Source organism: Canis aureus, chromosome 3 (genome assembly GCF_053574225.1).
Source record: "Canis aureus isolate CA01 chromosome 3, VMU_Caureus_v.1.0, whole genome shotgun sequence".
Taxonomy (NCBI): Eukaryota; Metazoa; Chordata; class Mammalia; order Carnivora; family Canidae; genus Canis; species Canis aureus.
Genome location: NC_135613.1, coordinates 55,087,082 through 55,112,348, shown reverse-complemented (window position 1 = coordinate 55,112,348; position 25,267 = coordinate 55,087,082). Strand labels below are relative to the sequence as shown.

At 41.2% G+C, this 25,267-nt stretch overlaps 1 protein-coding gene across 4 annotated transcripts in view; it reads right to left on the bottom strand.

Annotated features, from left to right (window-relative positions):
- STX8 (syntaxin 8) overlaps positions 1-25,267 on the bottom strand; it is a 256,396-nt gene that overhangs the window by 185,238 nt on the left and 45,891 nt on the right. For all 4 annotated transcript variants that reach the window (XM_077892656.1, XM_077892659.1, XM_077892658.1 and 1 more), the window contains exon 6: positions 13,059-13,151. In XM_077892656.1, the coding sequence (XP_077748782.1) occupies positions 13,059-13,151 (93 nt within the window). The remainder of the gene's footprint in view (positions 1-13,058; positions 13,152-25,267) is intronic.

Genomic DNA, 25,267 nt, shown 5'->3' with positions numbered 1-25,267 from the left:
AAAGATGTCACCTGAAGGTTAAAGTTCTCCTTACTGTAGTTAACTCTGGAATGAGAGTGAAAGGTTATGATTCTCCTCCATCTAACCACATACCCAAAGGGAGACTTGCCTACTGGTATACCTTGCCCCTTGAAACGGACTACATAGCTAAACCTCCCATTCAAGAAAAAATATTTTGGGGTAATAAACCCACCTAAATACAAGAAAGCCTATGTTAGCTACTCATACTCATTGACATGGTCCTTAATTCATAAATATTAAGTCAATAAAGAATTTCATGCCATGGGTATTGGTTTGCTAGGGTGGCCACAACGAAGTACCAAGGATGGGTGTCTTAAACAACAAAAACTTATTTTCTCACAATTCTGCAGGCTTTAAAAGTATGAGATCAAGGTGTTGGCATGGCTGGTTTCTTCTGAGGCCTTTCTCTGTGGCTTGTGGACAGTCACCTTCTCCCTGCATGCTCACATGGTCCTCATCTCCTTTTCATATAAGGGCATCAATCATAGTAGATGAGGATTCCATCCTAATGACTTCATTTCAGCTTAATCATCTATTTTAAGACCCAAATTCCAAACACAGTCACATTCTCAGTTTCTGGGAGTTAGGACTTTAACATATGAATTTTGAGGGGATATAATTTAGCCTGAAACAGCATGAAAGGCAAAGACTGAGATGAAAACCAAAACTCACCCAGAGAAAACAGGAATAATGTGAGGAACAAAAGGAGAAATTTTATGTTCTAAGTAATACTCAAAGGTTTAATAGATTTTACAACCTTAAAAACACACTTTTGGGGGTGCCTGGGTGGCTCAGTTGATTGAGTGTCGAACCCTTGGTTTTGGCTCAGGTCATGATCTCAGGGTCATTAAGCCTCGTATTAGGCTCCACACTGAGCATGGAATCTACTTGAGACTCTCTCTCCCTCTGCCTCTGTCTCCCTCTCTCTTTAAAAACAAACAAAACATACTTTTGTGGAAAAAAGCAACTGTGAGCATTAAAGCATATTGGTGTTTTAAAAGTATAGTTCCCAAAAATTAAAAAAAAAAAAAAAATCAACCAGAAGAAGTAACAGAATGACTACAACAATTATAGCAGAAATCAGTAAACTATGCTGGTAAATCTGAATAAAATATTGACTGTAGGGATAAAAGGTGTGTGTGTGGGGGGGTGGGGGGCTTCCTTTGAAACCAGCATGAAAGATGAGGAGTTTGAAGGAAGTTTAAGCATTCTAAACTTGATTTATTCTGAAGTATTTATTTGCTTTAGACTTTCTTAGAAAAATGTAAACTTAGGTATGCATGTTAAAAATATAAGGGTGGCCACGGCCCAAGGTGGGTGGCCTAACTGATCTCATTCTTGGGCAGGGGTGGAGGATATTAGCTTTCTCATAAAAGTGTCATTTCCCAGCTCCTGGCTTTACATGGAGGACCCACGTGCAGCCCCTCACAAGGCCTGGGGTCCACAGCCTCAATTCCCATCTCCACATGGGTGCTTACACCCGGATCCCTAAGGGACAGATCTGTTCCAGCTCTGAGGGCCATAAGTCTTCAATTCCACTCACTGTGATGGGTAAGCGCCTTCATTCCTGACACCTGGAGAACTCCCTTTCTTGCTTTAGGTCAGCTAAGAATTATAAAACCATTTCAAAAAATGTTTCATCTTACATTTCCACGTGTTTGGAAGAAGAAGTGGGAGGAGTCACCCATCAGCTCAGCCTACCATTTTGACTTGGAAGTCTGTACTGTGAATATAGTTAATAATGGAAAACACTTTTGACAGCATTTACAGTGTGTGTGTGAAGCACTATTCTAACAACACTATGAAATAGGCACTAAAATCCCCATTTTACAAAGGAAAGGCTTAAGTGAGAAGTAACTTGCTCAAGGTAGGAAGTATCAGAGGCAGTCTGGCCCTTACAGCTAAATACTGCTCCCATGATATTCCTATGTGCCATTCAACCAGTGCTTTCTCTCCCCTCCATCACTCAACTAGACAAACTGGTAGGATTATACCTTCTGGTGGCTGGGTAAGGGCACACTATTAGCTCTGACCAATGAGCTGAGAAAGAAGTTGACCAGTCGCTTCTGGGCCAGAGCATTTAATTGCAGCAACAAATCCTTTGAGAGCTCTCTTATCTCTGACACAGTGTCCTGCAATGTTTGAAATGGTTAGCTAGGGGCATCTGGGTGGCTCAGTGGCTGAGCATTTGCCTTTGGCTTAAGGTGTGATCCTGGGGTCCTGGGATCAAGTCCCACATCGGGCTCCCCATAGGGAGCCTGCTTCTCCCTCTGCCTGAGTCTCCACCTCTCTCTCTGCATCTCTCATGAATAAATAAATAAAAGCTTAAAAAAAAAAAGGTTGCCTATTCTATCAGCGAGAGATCTCATTTGATTATGCCCACCAATGACCTACGATAGACAGACACTGAAAGATAAAAAATGTAATTAGCATTTGCTAGTTGAAGCTGCTTATGTTTGGGGGTCGTTGTTCTTAAGAATCAAGTTATTTATGTTAACATGCAATGGTGTGTTATTGTCTTTTCTTTTTTTTAAATTTATTTTTTATTGGTGTTCAATTTGCATACATCTAGAATAACACCCAGTGTTCATCCCGTCAAGTGCCCACCTCAGTGCCCGTCACCCAGTCACCCCCACCCCTGCCCACCTCCCCTTCTACCACCCCTAGTTCATTTCCCAGAGTTAGGAGTCTCTCATGTTCTGTCTCCCTTTCTGATGTTTCCCACTCATTTTTTCTCCTTTCCCCTTTATTCCCTTTCACTATTTTTTATATTCCCCAAATGAATGAGACCATATAATGTGTGTCCTTCTCTGATTGACTTATTTCACTCAGCATAATACCCTCCAGTTCCATCCACGTCGAAGCAAATGGTGGGTATTTGTCGTTTCTAATGGCTGAGGAATATTCCATTGTATACATAGAGCACATCTTCTTTATCCATTCATCTTTCCATGGACACCGAGGCTCCCTCCACAGTTTGGCTATTGTGGACATTGCTGCTATAAACATCGGGGTGCAGGTGTCCCGGCTTATCTTTTTAAAAGAATTAATAAATGTTTTTAAAATGCCTGCTTTTCATTTCAAATGCAGTTAGTGTTGATAGAGATAACCCACACAAACCAGAGCTTTCAGGAGCTGTCAACAATTTTTTAAGAATACAAAGCGGTCCTTAGACCACAAAGTGTGAAAATCACTATATTGGGCAAACACTAACCAAATGAAAGCCTAGGTAGTGATCTTACTACCAGACCAACAGCCCTAAGGGGCAAAAAGATTAGAAATAAAGGCAGATATTTCCAAAATGATAAAAAGATACAACCACCAAAATAAAATAAAACAACCCTGTGCATATATCTGCCTAAAAGCTTTTCCTTGAAATGTATAAAATTTAAAAATTGACCCAGTCACATGGAAAAACCGCAAAAGTCACAAACATTGAAGTAGATTTTATGTGCCTCTTGCAGAAATGGACAGAGGGAGCAGAGAGGTGAGAAGTTACATCAATATGTGGAGAGGAGAATTCAGAAGGATGCTCTAGAAAGCATTTCCAAAGCCCTGTCTCCTCGGCCTGGAAACTATCCCTTCTCACATGGCACATGTGGAGTGGTGACTACTTGTGACTGTTCCCACACCCCAGAAGACATCCTAACAAGTAGAGAAGAAGCAGTACAATATAGGTAGGGCATAATTATCTGGCCCCAATGCAACTCAATGAGAAAAATCAATAATAAAAAGATGGGTTGCTTGTGGTTGAGCATCTGCCTTTTGCTCATGCTGCCCTGCCTCATCCTGCAGGGAGCCTGCTTCTCCCTCTGCCTATGTCTCTGCCTCTCTCTCTTTCTCTCATGAATAAATAAATAAAATCTTAAAAAAACAAAAACAAAAAAGATGGTTTAAAAGCACATGTTTGGAAACTGAGAAACAAAGAGTTAAAAAAGAAAAACCGATGGTAATTATAAAATGTAATGGACTCAATGATTAAAAAAAAAAAGAAGAAAAAGAAAGCACCAACACAGTACTTGTGGTGTCTAAGAAGTGCTATTTGGAGGACGATGTATCGGCTTTTGTATATTTGAAAAGAAGAAATAGTATAAATTAGCCCGGAGCCGCAGTCCTCTTCAAAATTTCTGTTAACATAACCGTTTCCTGACTAGGACTGTTGATTGTGGCTAAAGTAAACCAGAGTCCTTCCCAGGAAAATATAAAATCTCTGTAATTTTCAGGGCTTACTAGGTGTTCACACTGTGAAGCCCTCCCAACCCTGGCTCTGGGTCCCTACACTACTGCATCGTGGTCTGTTCGCCTCCTGACTCACTCTTCCCCAGCCACAAAAGCCTTCTTCAGATTTCTCAGACCTGCGAGGTTCTCTCTAGCTGCCGAGACCTCACATGGGATATCCAGCCACTCCCTAGATGCGGCAACTAGCTGCTACCCCTTCACCGGCTAACTTCGGCCTGTCCCTGAGACCTTAGCCACCACCTGGCCGAGGGGCTCTGTGCCAACTCTGCTGCGGCAGCTGGCCTCCTTCAGACCGCTCTTATCACGATTAGAGAAAATACCCTGAATTGGGGAAATACCTGTTTAATGTCGGTCTTCTCCAACCAGACAGGAAGTGAAGTTAAAAAAAAAAAAAAAAAAAAAGAAAGAAAAGAAAAGAAAGGATTTGGTTTTTAGGTGCTATTGTTGGTTTTCATGATATAAATAACCATGTTTGATCAAGAATAAATGTCCACTGCCACCATGCTCATTTCTACTCCCCAAAAGTGGCTGAGCACTCTCAGTTTAGATGCGCTATTGTCGAACAATGCAAAGAGCACAGACATGCATTTATAGACCTGTCTCCCTTAGTCTAAGCAAATTAAACAGATAAAATGACAGGAAATTGGTCAACTTCGAGCAACAGAGAGCACTAACCTGATGCATGCTCAGGGCATTGCACAGTGGTGGTCGATGGCCACCCCTACATGACTCCTGCCTTCCCTCAGCCTCCTCTCTGTTCTCATCTTCCAAGGCTCTCTGCACTCTAGGGACGTTGGCCTTCTCACAACATTCCTCAACCTTATTGACTCCTCTCCACATAAGGGCCTTTGCATATGCTGTTCCTTCTGCTCGAAACATTCTTCCCTTTAAATCTCAGTACAAACATCATTTCCTCGGGAAAAGGCTTTCCTGAGTCTCACATACTACATCAGACTCTCCTGTTGCATGTTCTAGCAGTACCCTGTATGTTGCTTACCATAGTCTCCCTGGTAGAGGATGGGGATCTGTGGAGTTCTCTTTCTAATCTCTGCCTCCCTCACTAGAACAAAAGCTCCAGGAGGGCAGAAGCCGTGTCTTTTACCACAGCTGGATGCATGCATTCCAGCACAGAGCTTAGCACAGAATCGGCACTCCACATTTGCTGAGCGAAGGGGGAGTGCACTGGGGGAGAAAAAATATTAATTTGGATTTAGGGCAAAGATGTTACTAGGTGTGATAGGGAAAAAAAAAAAGTTTATTTAATCTCAACCATGCAAACCTATGTAGAAATGTGGGTGGAAGAAACACAAGCTGCCACTGGGGATTTTGCACATGAAGAGGATTCACAATGCCCCCCCCCCCCCCCCCCCCCCCCCCCCCCCCGCCAACCACAATTTGCCAGGAGACCTCAGAGGAAAGCACAGAGGGCCACAGGTCAGAGATGGCTGAATGCAGTTCTTCCAAATATGGGAAGACAGCAGGGGCTGGGTGCTGGGGGACAGATGACCCCAAACTCCTTCCCACCCTCAGAATCTCAAAGACAAATAACTCACAAACTTCTTTATGAATGAAGTTCAGGCGTGAGACCCTGCTCCACTAATCTTAGCAGTTGGCCAAATCCACTGAACAAAATCCCAGTAAAGGAAACTTGAATCCAGATCAGCGCAGCCACTTAGAGAAAACCATTTCCCCACCTGACATTTATGTGTCTGTATTCCAAATTTGGGGGCGGAGGCTTACATTCCCAGTTCAATTCATAAAAGCCGGCCTGACCAGTAAAGCATCTGATGCTACAGGGAAATGCTTGCAAAGTCTGGGCACAGCTCTCCCGGGGTCACAGCTCTCCTGGGACACAGCTCTGGGTAGTGGATCAGGTGTCACTCTGCTCACACGTCACCTGCCCAGCAGTCACAGGAACTCCCTACACCTCAGGCCATTTTATATTTCCTTGAAAGAGAAGCGGTTTCTGCCTGTCTTGCTTCCCTCAAAGGGCAGCTGTGTTTAGGTTCTAGGGGTGCAGCACCAGTGCGCCTACCACGGCCACTGCCTTACAGAGCTACAAGCTCGCAGGGCTGGGAGGCATCATTCCAGCTGGTCCTCCAACCCCTCTGCTTGTCTAATGTGTGATCTCACCGCCAGGTAGGCCAAGTGAAAAGGGGGCACTCATTAAATCACAGAGCGTTGTACTAGGACAAGGCTGAAAACCAAGTAAGTACTCTCTAGCAACCCAGACTTGAACAAAAAGAGTCTTCTTATGGTGGTGTTTTCCAAATGTCAGCTTTTCAAATACCACCTTTAGAATTCTTTGCCATGTTCATAATTCACCTTCACCATATACACTTAATGTTTTCCTTTATATCAACTCACTGTTATGCTTCTATAATAATATATTATTACATAAATGTTATGCTTATTATGGTACATATTATGCTTATTTTTCTGCTTATACGATTTAATTGAATAGGGAAATTTTATATTGCTGTGAAATCACAGGTTTCAAATGTTAGTCATTTTCATTTCAGTGAAATATGCAACTATTAAATGGAAAAGTGTTTCTCAATATATTTTCTAAAATCACCTTGCCTAACACACTTTGGGAAATTCTGATCCTGGATAGTCCATGAAAAGATTCCTTCACCAAACTGCCCATACATTTCTTTCATTAATACAAGACTAAATTCTATTATCAAAGTGCTAAATAGACAGTTTGAGAGGTCTTCCGGTAGAGATTGACTGGGGCAGCAGGAATGCAAACTTCCTTCTGTGAAGCCTGCTTTCAAGAAGTCTCTTCAAGAGGAGCTACAGACACTTGGAAGACTCAAAATACATTTTTTAACATAATGGTGGTTAACCAGAATTCACTGACAACTGATAAAAAGACACCATCACTACTTATATTACCTTCCTGTTGCTGTTCTAACAAATTACCACAAACAAACGTAGGACCTTAAACAATGCACATTCGAATTTCATGTCCATGTGAATTCCCTTGTATTACAAAATTAAATTTGATTTTCTCCTATAAATCTGTCTCAGGTCAATTTGATTTCCAACCCAGCTGGAAGGACCGTAAAGGGCAGAGGGAAAATTCTTCCTCCCCAACCATGCACCAGGTTCTCCAACAGTCAAACAGACATATATGCATGTTCTGGAATCAAATGTGATCTAAGAAGATCTCTCTCTCTCTCTCTCTTTCACACACACACACACACACACACACACACACACACACACACTTATTCCCTTACAGTCTTGGAAATCAGAAGTCCAAAGTCAGTTTCACTGGACTGAAGTTACAGTGTTCCCTCAGGGGCTATAGGGGAGAATTCATCTTCTGGCTTTTTCCAGCTTCTAGAGCTGTGTTCTCCATATCCCTTGGTTTACGGCCCCTTCCTCCATCTTCAAAGCCAGCAGAATAGCATCTCTTCAGTTACCTGTGCCTTCTTCTATCTCAAATCCCTCTCTGCCCCCTCCTCCCTTTAAAAAAAAAAAGATTTTGTTTATTTATTCATGAGAGACACAGAGAGAGCAGCAGAGATATAGGCAGAAGGAGAAGCAGGCTCCCTGCAGGGAGCCCGATGTGGGACTCATTCCAGGACCTCGGGGTCACAACCTGAACTGAAGGCAGATGCTCAACCACTAAGCCACTTGGGTGCCCCTCTGCTTCCCTTTTATAAGGACACCTGTGATCACATTTTAGGACCCAACACATGATCCAGACCTCCCTGTCTCAACATCCCTACATCATTATTAACACATCAGCAAAGTCCCTTCTGCCATATAAGGTGCCATTCACAGATTCCAGAGATCAGGACATGCGTATTTGGGAGGGCTGAATAATAGTCTACCACGTCACTTCCCTAAATGCTCAACATGAAAATTGAGCGGAGCAGCTCTTAACAGCCCTTTACAATGGCAATTCACTGATGTGTATATGGAATCTTTGGTCACTGTGTGTCCTTAAAGGACATTAGTCATATTTTCTAGCTTTCTGAAAGGACACACTGGTCTCCTCAACCTCAGCACTGACACTACAAAGACAGGTTTCCTTCTTTGTCATTTTCATTCCTTTCAGAAAACAAGGAAGTGCTCAAAGATTAAGAGAGAAGCATCAGAAGGACTGGGCCAAAGTTGGGACATCTGAACATTGAAAAGAATGTTGATGATTGGGATGCCTGGGTTGCTCAGCAGTTAAGCATCTGCCTTCCGCTCAGGGCATGATCTCAGAGTCTGGATCGAGTCCCACATCAGGCTCCCTGCATGAAGCCTGCTTCTTTCTCTGCCTTTCTCTCTCTGTGTCTCTCATGAATAAATAAATAAAATCTTAAGAAAAAAAAAGAATGTTGACGATTGGCACACATTAGCAGAAATTTGTTTAACAGTCTATTCTTGGTGCTGTTTCTACCAGAGGAACTGTGCCTCCATGGTCCTTCTTGGTGCTGATGTTAAGGCTGGGCCAAAGTCAAAGTTAAGTCTTAGGAACAACTATATTAGTCAAGTCGATTCTATTCATTTTCTTGCATTAGCATTCTTTTCAAAAGGCCTTGTCCTCGAGCATAAACTTTAGGGAACTGTTTGGTAAGCAAGCACCATGACTGCCCATTCTGTGCCCGGCCATCCATGTTTCTTCATGAACAGAAGGGGACTGAATTCTGCATTTCCATGAGGTGATCTCCTTGGCTCAGTTCCCCACCCTGCCCTCCTGCGACCCCTACTTTCACCTGCTCCCTAACCCCCACACCCAGGTGTAATTTAGGTCTCCCATACTGGGATTTTCACCTAATTGCTAATCCTTTTCCTCATGAGGCTTGGTCGTTGGCATATGAACAGGGCAGTTACTGGTGCTGTTCTGGCCCTTTCTAATTCTATGTGAGAAGACTAGAACCTGAATTCCTAAATTGATGATAATTTGGCTCTTCAGCTTTGCGGTTATGTTCTAAGTACAATGTATTTTGTTAGCAATGTTTTGATTGTTTATTCCAAAATGGCCAGCTGGCCACTATCTTTGCCTATTGTTTTTCTTGTTTAATAAAAACCAACAGGCTGATTCAGTTGGTCAGTAAATCAAATGGAGATGTTTACAACAAAAGTGGTATCCTTCTCCAGTGGCCCTGGCTCTGCATTATACACCCAGGTCAACAATAAAATTCCAGATGGGGCTGCCACCCTGTTCTCAATACCTACAGATATAATGGTCTTTTTGATTTTCATAAAAGGAATAAAGGCTGATTGTAGTCTTGGCAGGGATATAATTTTTTATCCTCAGAGTCTCTCAGTCCCTATGAAGGAAAGTGGCTGACTCTGCCTTATTTCTGAGGAGCAAATGTGCACATAAGAAAACCACCAGCCTAACTGCAATCGCTCTGGGAGGCCACCATGGAGAAAACAGCTTATTTTGGCAACTAAGTGGAAAAATATCTCCTGTTTGTCTATGGACACATGTATGCATCCGGGGCTGGAATAGAGCTGAGGACTGGGAGGTACAGAGGAAGAACAGAAAAGGATGGAGCCAAAACATGAGATCAGAACCCTGACAACGATGGTACACGCGTGTGCGTAACTCTGAGTGTCCCTCAGCACGCACGCATGGGATTTGTAGCTGCAAAGTGGGCATGGGACAGACAACACGAAAGGAGAGTGCTGATATTCAGTGCAGGTGCTGGTTCTCAAACTTGGCAGCACACTGGAACCATCTGGGGAGACTTAAAGATGCAGCTGAGTGGGCCCCACCCCTATGCGGAGACTATGGCCTAACTGGTATAAGTACTATGGGGAGCAGAATAATGGTCCCTGGATGGTGTCTACATTCCAGTCTCCGGAACCTGTAAATATGTTATGGTACATGGCCAAGGGGCCTTAAAGTTGCTAATCAACTGACCTTAAAATGGGGAAGTTATCCTAGATTATCTGGTGGGTCACATGGAATCACAAAGGTCCTTAGAAGCAGAAGACAGAGACAGACATTACAGGTCAAGATGATGTGATGTTAGAAGGACTCAGTTCACTGGTGTTGGCTCTAAAGATGGGAGGAGAGGACCAGAGCCAAGGAATGGAGGAAGCTTCTAGAAGCTGGAAAAGGCAAGGACATTAATTCTCCCCTGGAGCCTCCAGAAAGGAATGCAGCCCTGCAGACACCTTGTTGGTTTTTTTTCTTTTTTTAATTTAATTTAATTTAATTTGATTTAATTTAATTTAATTTAATTTTTAGCCCAGGTAGATGCGGGTCAGACTTCTGACCTCCAGAACTGTAAGATGGTAAATATGTGTCATTTTTAAGCTACTAAGTCTGTGGTAATTTGTTAGAGCAGCAAAAGAAATCTAATACTGCTATGGCCTGAGCTTCAGGGGGTTTAACACCCACCCCGCCCCCAGCCCCGCCAAGTGATTCTAACAGGCTGCAAAGTATGATAACCACCAGGCTATAGGGCAGACAAGACAAGGACATGCTGGCACGACTGCTTATGCTGGAAAGATGCATGGTGATCTCACCCAGGAAGTCAGCAAGTCACCCACCAAAGAATGCACCATCAGCTCTTAGCCACCTCCTCAGAGATGACTACACAGTGGCTTACCGAGGCACATCACAGGATGGGCAGGCTTTACCACTTTGGCAGCTAGAATCCTTTCTAATCTGACCACTAAAGAGGCTTTATTTCCTTTAGATAAAGAACAATTAGGGGTGCCTGGGTGGGTGGCTCAATCAGTTGAGTGTCCAACTCTTGGTTTTGGCTCAGGTCTTGATCTCAGGGTTGTGGGATCGAGCCCTGTGTATGGCTCGGCACTCAGTGAGGAGTTCTGCTTAAGATTCCCTCTCCCTCTGCCCCTCCCTGCTCTCTAAAATAAATAAATAAGAAAAAAATGTTTTTTTAAAGAACAATTATACCAGGCACCTGAGTAGCTCAGTGGTTGAGCATCCACCTTTGGCTCAGGTCATGATCCTAGGGCTCTGAGATCAAGTCCCACATCGGGCTCCCCACCTATGTCTCTGCCTCTCTGTGTCTCTCATGAATAAATAAAATCTTAAAGAAAAAAGAACAATTATGCCTATACCAACATTCTCTCAATATGCAAATATTTAAATATATAAATTACTACATTCAGGTCAGCCCCATCAGGAAAAGGACTCAAATGTCCTTCCCTCTGTGCTTGAACTATTAATAACCATTATTAAGATTATAAAGATGGGGGTTTCTCCATTTGCTTTAGCACATATTTATTTATAATAGATGAGTGGAAATATCAGAAAGGGAGACAGAACATGAGAGACTCCTAACTCTGGGAAATGAACTAGGAGTGGTGGAAGGGGAGGTGGGCAGGGGGTGGGGGTGACTGGGTGATGGGCACTGAGGTGGGCACTTGACAGGATGAGCACTGGGTGTTATTCTATATGTTGGCAAATTGAATACCAATAAAAAATAAATTTATATTAAAATATATATATATATAATAGAGGATAAATAGATGAAATTTATTTATTTATGATGAATGCAATAGTACTCTAGAAAGACATGAACTTATTCTTTGTGGAGATCGAGAAGAGAAGTTCTTGCTATATAGTTTTGACATGTGCAGCCCTGCCTTCAAAATGAGCATCATCCATTCCCATTGCCATGTTCACAGGTCTGTGGCCATTCTTATTGGGAGCCATGCCATCACGAGCCTCCATGGCACTATCACAGAGCTCAAACCTCAGAATCTTCCACTTTTCTCTCCCTATGTCATCTTTCTTAGAGAGGAAGGGCAGAGTGGTAGAAAAAGCAGTCACGAGAATCAGATGACCTGCATTGGCATTTCAATGCTGTCACTTATAAAAGCAATGTGACACCAGGAGGCCCCTCAGCCATTCTGAGCACCATCGCTATCAAAGAGGGCTAGAGGTTACTGATTAAGTGCAATGACATAGATGGAGACCCCACTGTTCCTATGCTTTCACTCGCCACCTCCATGCAGAGGCTTCTGACATCCCTTCTCGTTCTGACATCCCTTCTCATTGGTCCTGTGCTCTCACTGAGCTCTGGTACCAAACCTCAACACTTTCACGTGGATGACTCACTGGCATTTCTAAACATGTCCCAGCTGGACTTGGGATCTCCACTCACAGACCGGTGGCCCCTCCCAGACCCCCGACTGTCCACCACAGTACAAGTGCCATCAATCTCCTGCATCTGTCCTGCTCCCCTCCATTTTGACCACCGTAGCACTCCAACAGACCCCATCCCCTCACATCACATGCCACAAGCACAGGAGCTTTTCAGGTAGGCCTCCAACAAAGCTGTTTCTCCCAAGCCATCCTGCTGTGGTTTGCAAATTAATCTTGCTCCAACCAGATCTGTCACATTGAGTTCTGAACAGAGATCTTCAAGCATTTTTCTGCCCCGCAGCATGGTATTTATGAGGGAAGAAGAGCCACCTCCACTGGGTATGTGGAAGACACAGAGTCCCCGCACCCCAGTGTGCCACACATAAGTGTACAATGCTCTGAGCAATTTCATCACATTATCACATTTCATCACATTATTAAAGGAAAAACCCCTGGGATGTGTGGCTCGTAAAACAAAGTATTTTTTAAAAAGCAGCGACAAAGGACTAGGAATTTCTTATCAAATTTCTTTGCAAAGTATTCAGTTAACTATAATCTAAATCTGCCACAAACCATCCTCAACTGCATTAAACTGTAATAATCCATCCATGTTAAACTACTCCACGAGTTTTCTAGCATTAAAATCATTTAACAAATACTCATGCCTTTAGTGTTTACACTAAACAGCAAAGGTGCTCAACCTCAGACATGCTCTTACCGTTTTGTTCATCCAGTTCGTTCCCAATTTCCTTCCCCATCTGTTTCTGGCGACTTATGATAGAGGACAGGGCATCCAGGCCTGCATCCTGTTCTGGAAGGAAAAGTGAAACAGGCTACTAAAAACCAAAGGAAAACAATTTGAAGTCCATAGCCAGGCATGTAATGCAATTCAATATACTGTAAAAGTAACACTTTATGTCAGGAAGAAAGAAAAAACAGTTAATATTAGGAGAATATAAAGAAAAAAAGTTAAATAAATACCTACCTCACACCTTAAACTAAAATGATCTCTTCATAAAGTTTTTAAGTATTATAAATGAAATAACATAAGATTTAATATATCAACATTAAAACTTTCTTTTTTTTTTTTTTTAGGATTTTATTCATTTATTTGAGAAAGAGAGATAGCACACAGGCAGGGGGATCAGCAAAGGGAGAGGGAGAAGCAGGCTCCCCGCTGAGCAGGGAATCAGATGGGGGACTCAATCCTAGGACCCTAGGATCATGACCTGAGCTGAAGGCATATGCCTAACCAACTGCTACCCAGGTGCCCCAACATTTAAGCTTTTTGATGCTTAATACATAAAGACCATAGCAGATCAATAAGAAAAATATTCCAATTTTGTAAATGGGCAAAGGATATAGACACGAAATTCACAAAAGAGTAACAAAGAAAGGACACCTGGGTGGCTTAGCGGTTGAGCCTATGCTTTCAGCTCAGGTCGTGATCCCGGAGTCCTAGGATTGAGTCCCACATGGAGCCTGCTTCTCCCTCTGCCTGTGTCTCTGCCTCTTTCTCTCTGTGTCTCTCATGAACAAATAAATAAAATCTTAAAAAAAAAAAAAGATAACAAAGGAAAAAAAATAAAAGCTTTGACATTATCAATTTTTAACATAGGGATAAAAAACAATGATGACTTTTTAAAAATTATCATATTTGTAAGCACTTAAAAGCATACTAATGCCCAGGATTAACTAATGTGGGAAAGAGAAGCTCCTAAGCATTGTCATGGGAGGACAGGAAACATACCTTTCTACATAGCAAATCATGCCCACCTTTTCATGTCTCAATTCCACGTGTTGGAATGTAAGAAAACATGCAAATGGTACGCAATGAAGTACACATGAGGATATTCCTTGAAACCTCTCCTGGACTGGTTATCCGCTGATAACCTGTGCGTGACTGCTCAGTGAAAATGCATCTGGATCCCTTAAATATTTTTTCCTTTGCCAGTCTCGTCAATAGACAGGGCTGCAGGAACACTGCAGGACAGTGTTTGGCTGCTTTCCTGATAAGTTCCTGCAAAGCTGGCAGCTCCTTCAGGGTACAGTGGCCAGCTATACCCAGAGGCCAGCAACTCCTCCCGACACACCCCCTCCTTGGGCCATTTTACAACAGAATGCCTCCAGCTCCACAGATTCTCAGCAAGTTCCATCAGCTGAGCACCACAAGGACACCTGCTTGGTGACCGCAGTCCTGGGGGCGTGGGGCATGTCCTAGGATACCTGATCTCAGCCTGAGAGCCAGTGATTGCACCTGATACCTCTATTTCTGTCTGCTTAACTCTTGCTAACCAATCCCTTGTTACCTTAATCTCCTGCTAGGAGATTAAATATTAAATTTTCCCTGTTCAAATTTCTTCTTCCCGATTGGACCCAGACTGATACATTTATAATAGTGAAAAACTGGAAACTAGCTAATGCCCACACACAGGGATTGGTTTAAAAACATATAGTATGTTCATAAGTAAAACACTATATAGCAATTAAAAGTGATATTGTACATGAACATTTTGATGTTAAAAAAGTTCAGGACTTGTTAGTAAGTGAAAAAAGCAGGATACAAAACAATGTATAGTAAAATAGCACTTTTGTTTTTAAAAAAATGAAGATATATTACCTTGCTAGATTTTGAAATTTAGAGATAGGAGAATTCAAGTTACTCGAGATCCTTTCTATAAAATGTGTTGTTTCTTTTTTTTTTTTTTTTTTATTTATTTATTTATTTTTTATTTATTTATGATAGTAACAGAGGGAGAGAGAGAGAGGCAGAGACACAGGCAGAGGGAGAAGCAGGCTCCATGCACCGAGAGCCCGACATGGGATTCGATCCGGGGTCTCCAGGATCGCGCCCTGGGCCAAAGGCAGGCGCCAAACCGCGGCGCCACCCAGGGATCCCTTTGTTTTTGTTTTTAACTAGGTAGTCTCAGTGAGCTCTTTGAACTTTTTTTCTCTGCTTTCAGGTACGTAGGGAAGAATGTTCTCGGGCTGAGTCTAATGATAATGACTCTCTCTACCCCAGCAATATGCTAGGTGAGGGCAACATGCCACGTGCAGCTTCACTTGTTGATCAGGATTTTTAAGTGATGGTTTCACAGTAAAGCATACCTACAAAAGCAGAAATCATGAAGGTCTTTTCTTACCCAAGATCATATTAAAGTTTACTTATTTTTTTCTAATGGAATTAAGCCATTACACTTAACTTGTTAACTCATCTGGAATTTATTTAAACTAATGGTGTGAGGTAAGGACCCCTTAGTAACATTTTTTGACACTATGTACATTTTTAACTATACAAATGACCTGATGTCTCCAGGGATTGTTCCAAGGGACCATTTTATAGCAAAATCGCTTTATAATGAGGTCTTTTTGGTCTTTAGTAACAACCTTTTGGATGTCCTCCAAGATAAATCTGTCGTCAACCTAGTACTGCTATAGGATGACCGATGCTGCAGCAAAATTCCAAATGCATCCCCAGAATAATCTATATCAAGGATCAAGGATCAAAGGTCAATGTGGATTAAAAGGCAACACAATTTAACAAGAGGAAAGGAGACTCCTCTACAGTTTTCAATTAGGAAAAGAATCATTAAAGCCTTGTCATTGCTTTAACTGGTAGAGACACAGATTATGAATGAAAATACCTATACTACTACACTCTTCTCTCTCAACCTTAACTCACTATCTGACCTAACTATATCAAAAGGTTATCTTGCTAATGCAAAACAGAATGAGAGTCAAAAGTTGTGTGCCACTCAGATCATTTCTGTAAGACCTTGGCACCTCCTCACTATGTGAAAGTGCTACAGTAAGTCTCCATTCCATAATCCAAAGACACAGAAGGCCCAGATAATGGAGATGCTTTGCATGTAATTAATAATCATACTGATGACCTGAGCTTCTCCAGGCTCACGGTGGCATTTCTAAGAGGATGGAGGATGGTCACCTGAGGGGCAATGAGCAAGATAAAATGCTGCTACTTACAGATACAGAAATAATCAAGACTCACACAGTTATGCAGAGCTGTGTGAAATTATGCTAATGTCACATTCTTAGCTCATTACTCCTAGTCTGCCCTCCACCACCTAACCCTGTCACTACAATATCATAATCATTTGCAACAAGCCACGCTCTATCAATAACCTGTCAGTATGGCAATGGTGCTAATTTTTAAGAGTGGATGAGCATCGTGCTATCCAGAAAAATGGCCCCCTGAAAATGTCCCCATCCCAATCCCTGGAACCTGAGAACAAGGGACCTTACATGGCAAAATAACTCTGCAGATGTGAATAAGGCTAAGGAATTCAAGACGGGAGAGTGTTCTGGATTATCCAGGTGGGCTCAGTGTAATCGTTGAGTCCCTAAAAACGGAGTATCTTTCCCAGCTGTGTTCAGAGGGAGACTCCAAAAAGGGTCAGGGAGACACAGCTTGCTGGCTCTGAACCCTGAAGAAGGGGGCTATAAGCCAAGGGATGTGGGGGGCCCTCGAGAAGTCAGGAAAGGTGAGGGAATGAATTCTTCCCTGGAGCCTCCAGAAAGGAGCCAGCCCTGCCAACACCTTGATCGTGGTCTAGGAAGATCTGTGTTGAACTTCTGACCTACAGAACTGTAAGATAATAAACTTGTAGGCTGAGACCCTAAGTCTGTGCAAATTTATTGCAGAAGCAACAGAAAACTAATACAATCATTGTTTTTGAAAACTCCCTTTGGAATAATTAGGTGTTTGGATCCTTCCTATCTTTAGACATTTCAAAAAACCATCCTCTAACAGAACATCATGTAATTGTGGGAGGGCTATCTGGTGGCTGTAGATCAGAGAGGGACAATCATCACAATGTATTCTTGCCAAAAATAATAAACTTGATTCTGATCAAGCCGCAAAATCTAACTACCAATTTACAGAAAATATGTGGGGCAGAGGAATATGTTAAACAATATATGGGATTACAAATAGCAAGTCTAGATAGTGGGAAAGTACAGGGCCAATGACCCTGCTTCTTCAACCGAGAAACGGCAAAGGGAAAAAGAGAGAGTTGGCAAAAGTACCTATCCATTAAAGAAAGTTAAGGGACATATCAATTAGTTGCAATGTATAGACCATATTCAGATCCTGAATTGAATGACCAAAAAAAAAAAAAAAAAAAGCCATCGTGGGCAATCTGGAGATCTGAACCTTGAATATTTGATTCTGTTAAGGAATTACTGTTCACTTAGTAAGGGTGATCATGGCATTGTGGTTATATTTTATTTTATTTTATTTTATTCATTTTTTTAGATTTTATTTATTTATTCATGACAGACTCAGAGAGAGACAGAGACACAGGCAAAGGGAGAAGCAGGCTCCCTGTGGGGAGCTCAATGTGGGACTTGATCCCAGGACCCCAGGATCACGACCTGAGCCGAAGGCAAATGCTCAATTACTGAGCCACGCAGGCATCCCTGTGGTTATATTTAAAAAAAAAAAAAAAAATCCTTATCTTTTATAAACTTTACAGATGTATTTACAGATGTATTTCCAAATATCCACCGTGGAAATGATATGATGTCTAGGATTTGCTTCAAAAAATAATCCAGAGGGTGGGTGGGATGGGGAAGTGGCTAGACACAGAGATGAAACAAGGCTGATTAGTAGGAATTGTTAATTGTTGAAACAATTAATGAGCAAAATGGGATCATTATCTTACTGTCTCTACTTACATAGTTTTGAAATTGCCCACAGCAAAAAGTTACATTTTATTTTATTTTATTTTATTTTATTTTAAATGGTTAGTTTTTTTTGTTTGTTTTTTTTTTTTTTTTTTTTTTTTTAATTTTTATTTACTTATGATAGCCACAGAGAGAGAGAGAGAGGCAGAGACACAGGCAGAGGGAGAAGCAGGCTCCATGCACCGGGAGCCCGACGTGGGATTCGATCCCCGGTCTCCAGGATCGCGCCCTGGGCCAAAGGCATGCGCCAAACCGCTGCGCCACCCAGGGATCTTTTAACAAGTAAATAAAACAGATGGACATTCCTAGGAACGGCAAACTCAGGGCCCCAACCCAACACATGACAAGGGACCCCACATCTAGAGCTGTGTCTTCTTTCCCTGTGTTTTTGCTGCAGTTCTCAGCCCAAGTGGCAGCACAGAGCACACTTTAATAAATATGCCCAAATCAAGGAAGGACCAGAGGGCCCACTAGGCTTGCACAAAAAAGCATCTCAGTCTCTGTTGGGCATAGGGAATGGCTCATGGGCAATACTAGCTAGCCCTCCGAGTTTAGATCATAGGAGACGTAGTTGATGTTGTGTTAGTCTAGGGCCCAGAGAGAAGTACTGGGAATTCTCACATTTGACTATTCAAGGAAGAGCTCTCTCTGGATAAGAGAAAAGAAGAGACAGATGAGGACGGCTGGATTTGCTAGATGAAGCAAATTACTACATTGGGGAAACTCCCAGAGCAAGTCCTATGAGTAGATGTTTTCATTTTTGTTTTTGTTTTAAGGTTCAAGGAAGAAAATCCTGGGGTGGATGACAGCGACCAGAAAGGATATCTTCCAGGATAGCTGTCTGTGAAGTGATGGTTGCAAGGGTTCAAAGATTAGCTGCTCAGATTTGCCAGTCTGGCTGACCTATTTCTCCACTGTTAGTTCACATGACGACACGGACAGATCGAAGAACACAGAAGTCCAGAATGAGGGCACAACTTTCTGCTAGAATCCAGGAAGCATATCTACAGAGTAAGAAACCCTATCAACAGAGAGCCCCCGAGTGAAGGTGGAATGGTATTTTCCACTGGCTGCCCTCTGACTCAGAGTCAAGGGTCTGTCCTAACCCCAAAAGTCACTCTTCTTTGTTTTATATCAGGGATTTTCGAGGTGGTCCAGTTAACATCAGCAGCTCACCCATTTTCGGCCTAATGTCCACTTGTGCCTCAAATGACAGCACAGAAGCCAAGGCTGGCTAACCAGTTGTAATGAAAAGGAAAGCATTCATTGCCTTGAGTCTAAGTTCTACCGACGAACTGTTATTTTAGGATGACTTTCCAAGTGTTTCTAGGGGTCAACAGAAATACAGAAAGGCAAACAGATTCTATGGGCAAAAGGATGTTAGCAATGGCTCTTCACAGTCCCTTGTTTCTTCTAGTGCAGGACCTGGCAGTGAAGGAAAACCATGGCAACCTCAGCATCTCCCCAAGATTCTTCAGGCAGAGAAAAGGCTAATAACATAAAGATTGCTAACTTTTTTTTTTTTTTAAACGTATCTGTTTACCCTTGAAAAACAGCTTGCTGGGAAAGCAGAGAAGGAACACAGTAATTCAAAACACCAAGGTAAGGATAGAAGGACAGAATGTCCTGAATGCACACAGCTAACCAGTCCCCATTCCTTCATCTGCCTGCCCCATCCCCAGCCCTCCACAAACCCCAAACGGCCAGTGGGGCTTTCAAAGGGCGGGCATCTCCGTAAGGATGCGCTCTGCTTTGGAGGCTCAACACAAAAACCTGCAGGTGGCATCCTCTCACACCTTCTCAGCGACAGGGTTGCTTCTCCAAACGGAAAGCAGCTTTTCTTGGCAAAAAAAAAAAAAAAAAAAAGGCAACAATACCAGAAAATTCATTACTATTAGCTAGGAAGACACTCCTTTCAGGAACCATGAATCCGGAAAGATAAAGCACCACAGATGAATGGCTGTGTTATGTGTATAGCCACACTGCTCTACACGGTTCATTCTGCTTCAAACACAATGATAGATGAAGTACATGGAGTTAAAGCTATAAGGGAGGCACAGAGTTCCATTTACTAAATAATTTCACTGTGGAAAGGGAGTTCAAGACAGAATTAGACTTCTACTTCTGGCCAAGATGGACTGACAGGGACCTGATTTATTTCTGGCCTGAAACAACTGGGAAAAAACAAAAAACAAACACAAAACCACAGGCAAAATATATAAAACAACAGTTTCAAGAGAGACCCGGACATCAGGAAATGAAGAGCAGTGCTCCCCAAGTGATGGGAAAGCACTGAGATGAGCTTGAGGGCTGCCCCAGATATTGCCCAGCATGGGGGTAGGGATCCCAGGGGGAGCCTGGCAATCTCCCTACATTGAGAAGCATCCAAATAGATCAAGGAGGGAGAGTACACAGGGCATAGCACAGGCAGGAGTGAACTGCCCAAACAGAATCTCTGGAGGTTTACATGGGGCTCACCTTGAAGCTTCAGTTGGGTGTTCACCAAGACACATGCATAAAGAAACTAGCCAGGGAAAGAACCACCAGCAAGAGGGAATGATCCTCCGAGTTCCAACTGGGTCAAACACAGTTCCTATTCCCACCAACTAGGGCACCTCATGATTGACAGGGCATCAGAGTACTCAGAATGCTTTTTAGCTCTGCAGTGGCTAGATTACCTCTGTACTGAAGTCAGCAAACATTTTCTCTAAGGGGCCACACAGTAAATATTTGGGGCTCCGTGATTCATATGGTCTCCAGTGCAGCTATTCGACTCTGCTGCTGTAGCAGGAAAGCAACCATAGGTAATATATAAATAAGTGAGCACAGTTGTACTCCCACAAAACTTTATTTATACACACTTTACTTTGAATTGTATATAATTTTTACAAGTCACAAAATTGTCTTCTATTTTTCAGCCACTTCAAAATGGAAAAACTGTTTTTAGCTTGCAGACCATTATAAAAACAGGTGATGGATGAGATGTGCTCCACAGGTCATGGTTTGCTGACTCCTCCACTAAAAGAAACACTGTTCTGGTCCACCTTACAAAATACTACCCAAATAATTGCATCCTCCTCCCAAGATCTCAAGAATTTTTCTAGAAATGCAGAAATATCAAGTACCAAACTAAGAAAAATTCACACCTGGCTTCCAAATGAATGTACCCCTGCCTCAGGTTAGAAACACAGCAAGGATGTCTGCTCTCACAATTTCTAGTGAATGTTGTACTGGAGACTGGAGATTGTAGCAAGCCCAATAAAGCAAGAAAAAGAAATAAAAGTCATCCGGATTGAAATGACGAAGTAAAACCACAATGATTTAAAGAAAAAGACTATTAGAGTGGATCAAAAAAAAAAAGAGTCAACTACATGTTGTCTACAAAAACCCCACTTTAAATATAAAGGCACATATAAATTAAAAGTAAATGGATGGAGAAAAACAAACTACTAACATGCATCAAGAAAAAAACAAAACAGGGCAGCCCGGGTGGCTCAGCGGTTTAGCGCCGCCTTCAGCCCAGGGCCTGATCCTGGAGACCCGGGATCGAGTCCCATATCGGGCTCCCTGCACGTAGCCTGCTTCTCCCTCTGCCTGTGTCTCTCTGTCTCTCATGAATAAATAAATTTTAAAAAGCCTTTTTTAAAAAACAAAACAGGCACAGCTATACTAATATCAGACATAGCAGGCCTTAAAGCAAGTAAAGTTATTAGGGACAAAGAGAATCATTACATAAAGATAAAGGGGGTCGATTCCCAGAAGACACAACAATCTTTAATGTGTACATGCCTATCACTTCTTGGCGTTTTGGCTAAGATCAAGTATAATGTGTACATGCCTAAACAACAGAGTATCAAACCACATGGGGCAAAACTGATAGAACTGCAAGGAGAAATAGATAAATGCACTATTAAAGTTGAGATTTAACACCCCTCTATCAGAAGGACAGATCCAGCAGGCAGAAAAATCAGTATGGACTAAGTTAAACTCACCACCACCATCAATCAACTGGATAAAATGGACACCTATATACTATTTCATCCAACAGAAGCAGAATACATATACTTCTCAAGCTTACATGGAACATTCACCAAGACAAACCACAGTCTGGGCCACAAAACATACATTAACAAATTTTTAAAAATAGAAATTATAAAATATCTGTTCTCAAACTACTAGAAATCAGCAACAGAAAGGGAATTGGAAAACCCCCAAATATGTAGAGATTAAACAACATACTTCTAAATAACACATGATCAAAAAGAAATTCCAAGGGACCTTTAAGAATATTCTGTGGTAAATGAAAATGAAAACAAAACTAAATTTATGGCATATGGCAAAAGCAGTGCATAGTGTGAAATTTATAGCTCTGAATGTCTATGTTAGATAAGAAGAGAGATCTAAGATCCACAGCTTTTTCCACACCTCAGAAAACTCAAAAAAGAGCAAATCCAATCCAAAGTAAACAAAAGAAATAATAAGAGAAATCAAAGAAATTTAAATAGGTAATCAGCAGAGTAAAATCAATGAAACCAAAAAATTAATAAACCTCTAACCAAGCTAACTAAAAAAGAGAGAGAGAACACAAATGACTACTCAGAAATTTAAAAAGTGTATATCACTACAGATCTAATGGACATTGAAATGATAATAAAGTAATATTATGAACAACTTTATGCCCAATTTGACAACCTAGACAATAATGGCTCAACTCCTTGAAAGACACAAGCTGCCAACATTCACACAAGAAATAAGCAGTCTGAGTAGGTTTATATCTATTAAAGAAATTGACTTAACAAAAACCTCCCAAAACAGAAAACATCAGGCTGAAATGGGTTCACCAGTGAATTCTACCAAACATCAAAGGAAGAAATTATACCAATTCTCTACAATCTCTTTCAGAGGACAGAAGCAAAGAGGATACCTCCTAACTCATTTTTTGAGGCTACTGCTGTCCTAATACCAAAGCTAGACAAAGATACTACATAAAAAGAAAAAAAACAGACCAGTATCACTCAAGTACATAGATAGAAAAATCCTCAAAAAAAAAAAAAAAAAAAAAGTATCAGCAAATCAAATCCAACAATGTATAATACACCACAGTCAGTGAGATTTATCCTAGGTATGCATGCCAGGTTCAACATTCAAAAATCAATTAATTAATCCATCATATCCACAGGCTAAAAAAGAAAAATTACATGATCATATCACTAGGTGCAGAAAAAGTACTTGACAAAATCCAGTATTCATGGACGATAAAAACTCTCAGTAAATTAAAAATAGAGGAGAATTCCCTCAACTTGATAAAGAATACCTACAAAATCCCCAGAACCAACATCATACTTGACGGTGTGAAACTTGGAGCTTTCCCACTAAGATCAGGTACAAGGCAAGGATGTCCTTTCTCAACACCCCTTTTCAACACTGTACTGGAAGTTTTGGCTAATGCAATCAGATTTGATAAGACAAGACCAAAAAAAAAAAAATATGTATATATATATATATATATATATATATATGGATTGGGAAGAAAGAAACAAAACTTTGTTTGCAGGTGATATGATCATGTAATGTAGAAGATCAAAAAGAACTAACAAAAATCTCCCAAAACTAGTAAGTGATTATAGCAAGGTTGCAGGATACAAGATTAATATATAAAAGTCATTCACTTTACAATAAACCAGCAATCATAGGTGGAATTTGAAACTAAAATCACAATACCATTTATGTTAGCATCCCTCAAAATGAAGTATTTAGGTCTATCAAAATATGTACAAGATCTATATGAGAAAACCCACAAAACTCATGAATGGAATCAAAAAAGAACTAAAAGAAAGATATTCCATGTATGTAGAAAGACTCAATACTGTCAAGACACCAGTTTTCTCCCCACTTTATAGATCTAATGCAATTTCCATCAAGATCCCAGCAGGTTATTTTGTGGCTATAAACAAACTGATTCTAAAATGTTATTGGAAAGGCAAAAGACTCAAAATAGCTTACACAGTATTGAAGGAGAAGGAACAAAAGTAGAAAAATTGACTTCAAGATTTACTCTGAAGCTGTAGTAATTAAGACACTGTGGTACAAGCAAAGGAACAAAAGGAACAGAACAGAGTGCCCAGAAATGGACCCACATAAACATAGTAATGGTCTCTGACAAAGCGTCAAAGGTAATAAAATGGAACAAAGACCATCTTTTCAACAAATGGTGCTGTAACAACTGGACATTCACATGCAAAAGAACCTTCAACTAAATTTTGTTCTGTATCTAAAACTGCTCCAAAAAAAGAAAAAATAAAGTCCTACAGACTTTATGAAAAAGCTTTTAACAAATTAGTGAGTTTAGCAAGGTTGCATGATCCAAGATCAATACACATAAATTAGTTCTACTTTTCTACACTGGCAACAATCATAGAAATTTTAAAATACCATTAATAACAGAACAAAAAGCATGAAATATTTAGGGATAAATCTGATAAAAAATGTACCAGACATGCACAATGTCATACATAAGTCAAAACTTATTGAATTATATACTTTAAATACATACTATTTATGACATGTCAAGTATATCTCAGTAAAACTGTTTTAAAACATATCTGTAATACACAAAAATCATGCACAACAGGAACATGAAAAATGTCTGTGACATACATTCAAGAAAAAAAGTAAAAGCTGTGGCACTACCTGTATCATGATCTCATTTATGTAAAAATATGTGTGTGCTTCTACTAAATATATGTGTGTATGCGTATAGAAAAAAAGAAAAAAAGCCTGAGGAAGTAAATGTTGAACTGGTTATAGTTTGAGATTGAAGAACCAATAAGGAGATGTTTTTCCATGTTATACCTCCCTGCATTGTTTGAACTTCCCAGAACAATCCTGCATTACTTCCAAAATTAAAAAACAAACAAACAAAACCCAGAAAAACACAAAACAAACAATTACGCTTAAAAGCCACTGGACAAGATGAACTTGAAGATAAAGGCCAAATGGGCTTATTTTGTATAAGAAAAAGATTGCGGGGGGGGGGGGGGGGGCGCTGGGTGCCTCAGTAGGTGAAGTGTTTACTTTCAGCTCAGGTCATGATCCCAGGGTCCTGGGATTGAGTCCCACATTGGGCTCTCTGCTCAGTGGGGAATCTGCTTCTCCCTCTCCTGCTCCCCCTGCTTATGCTCACTCTCTCTCTCTCTCAAGTTAATAAATAAAATCTTGAAA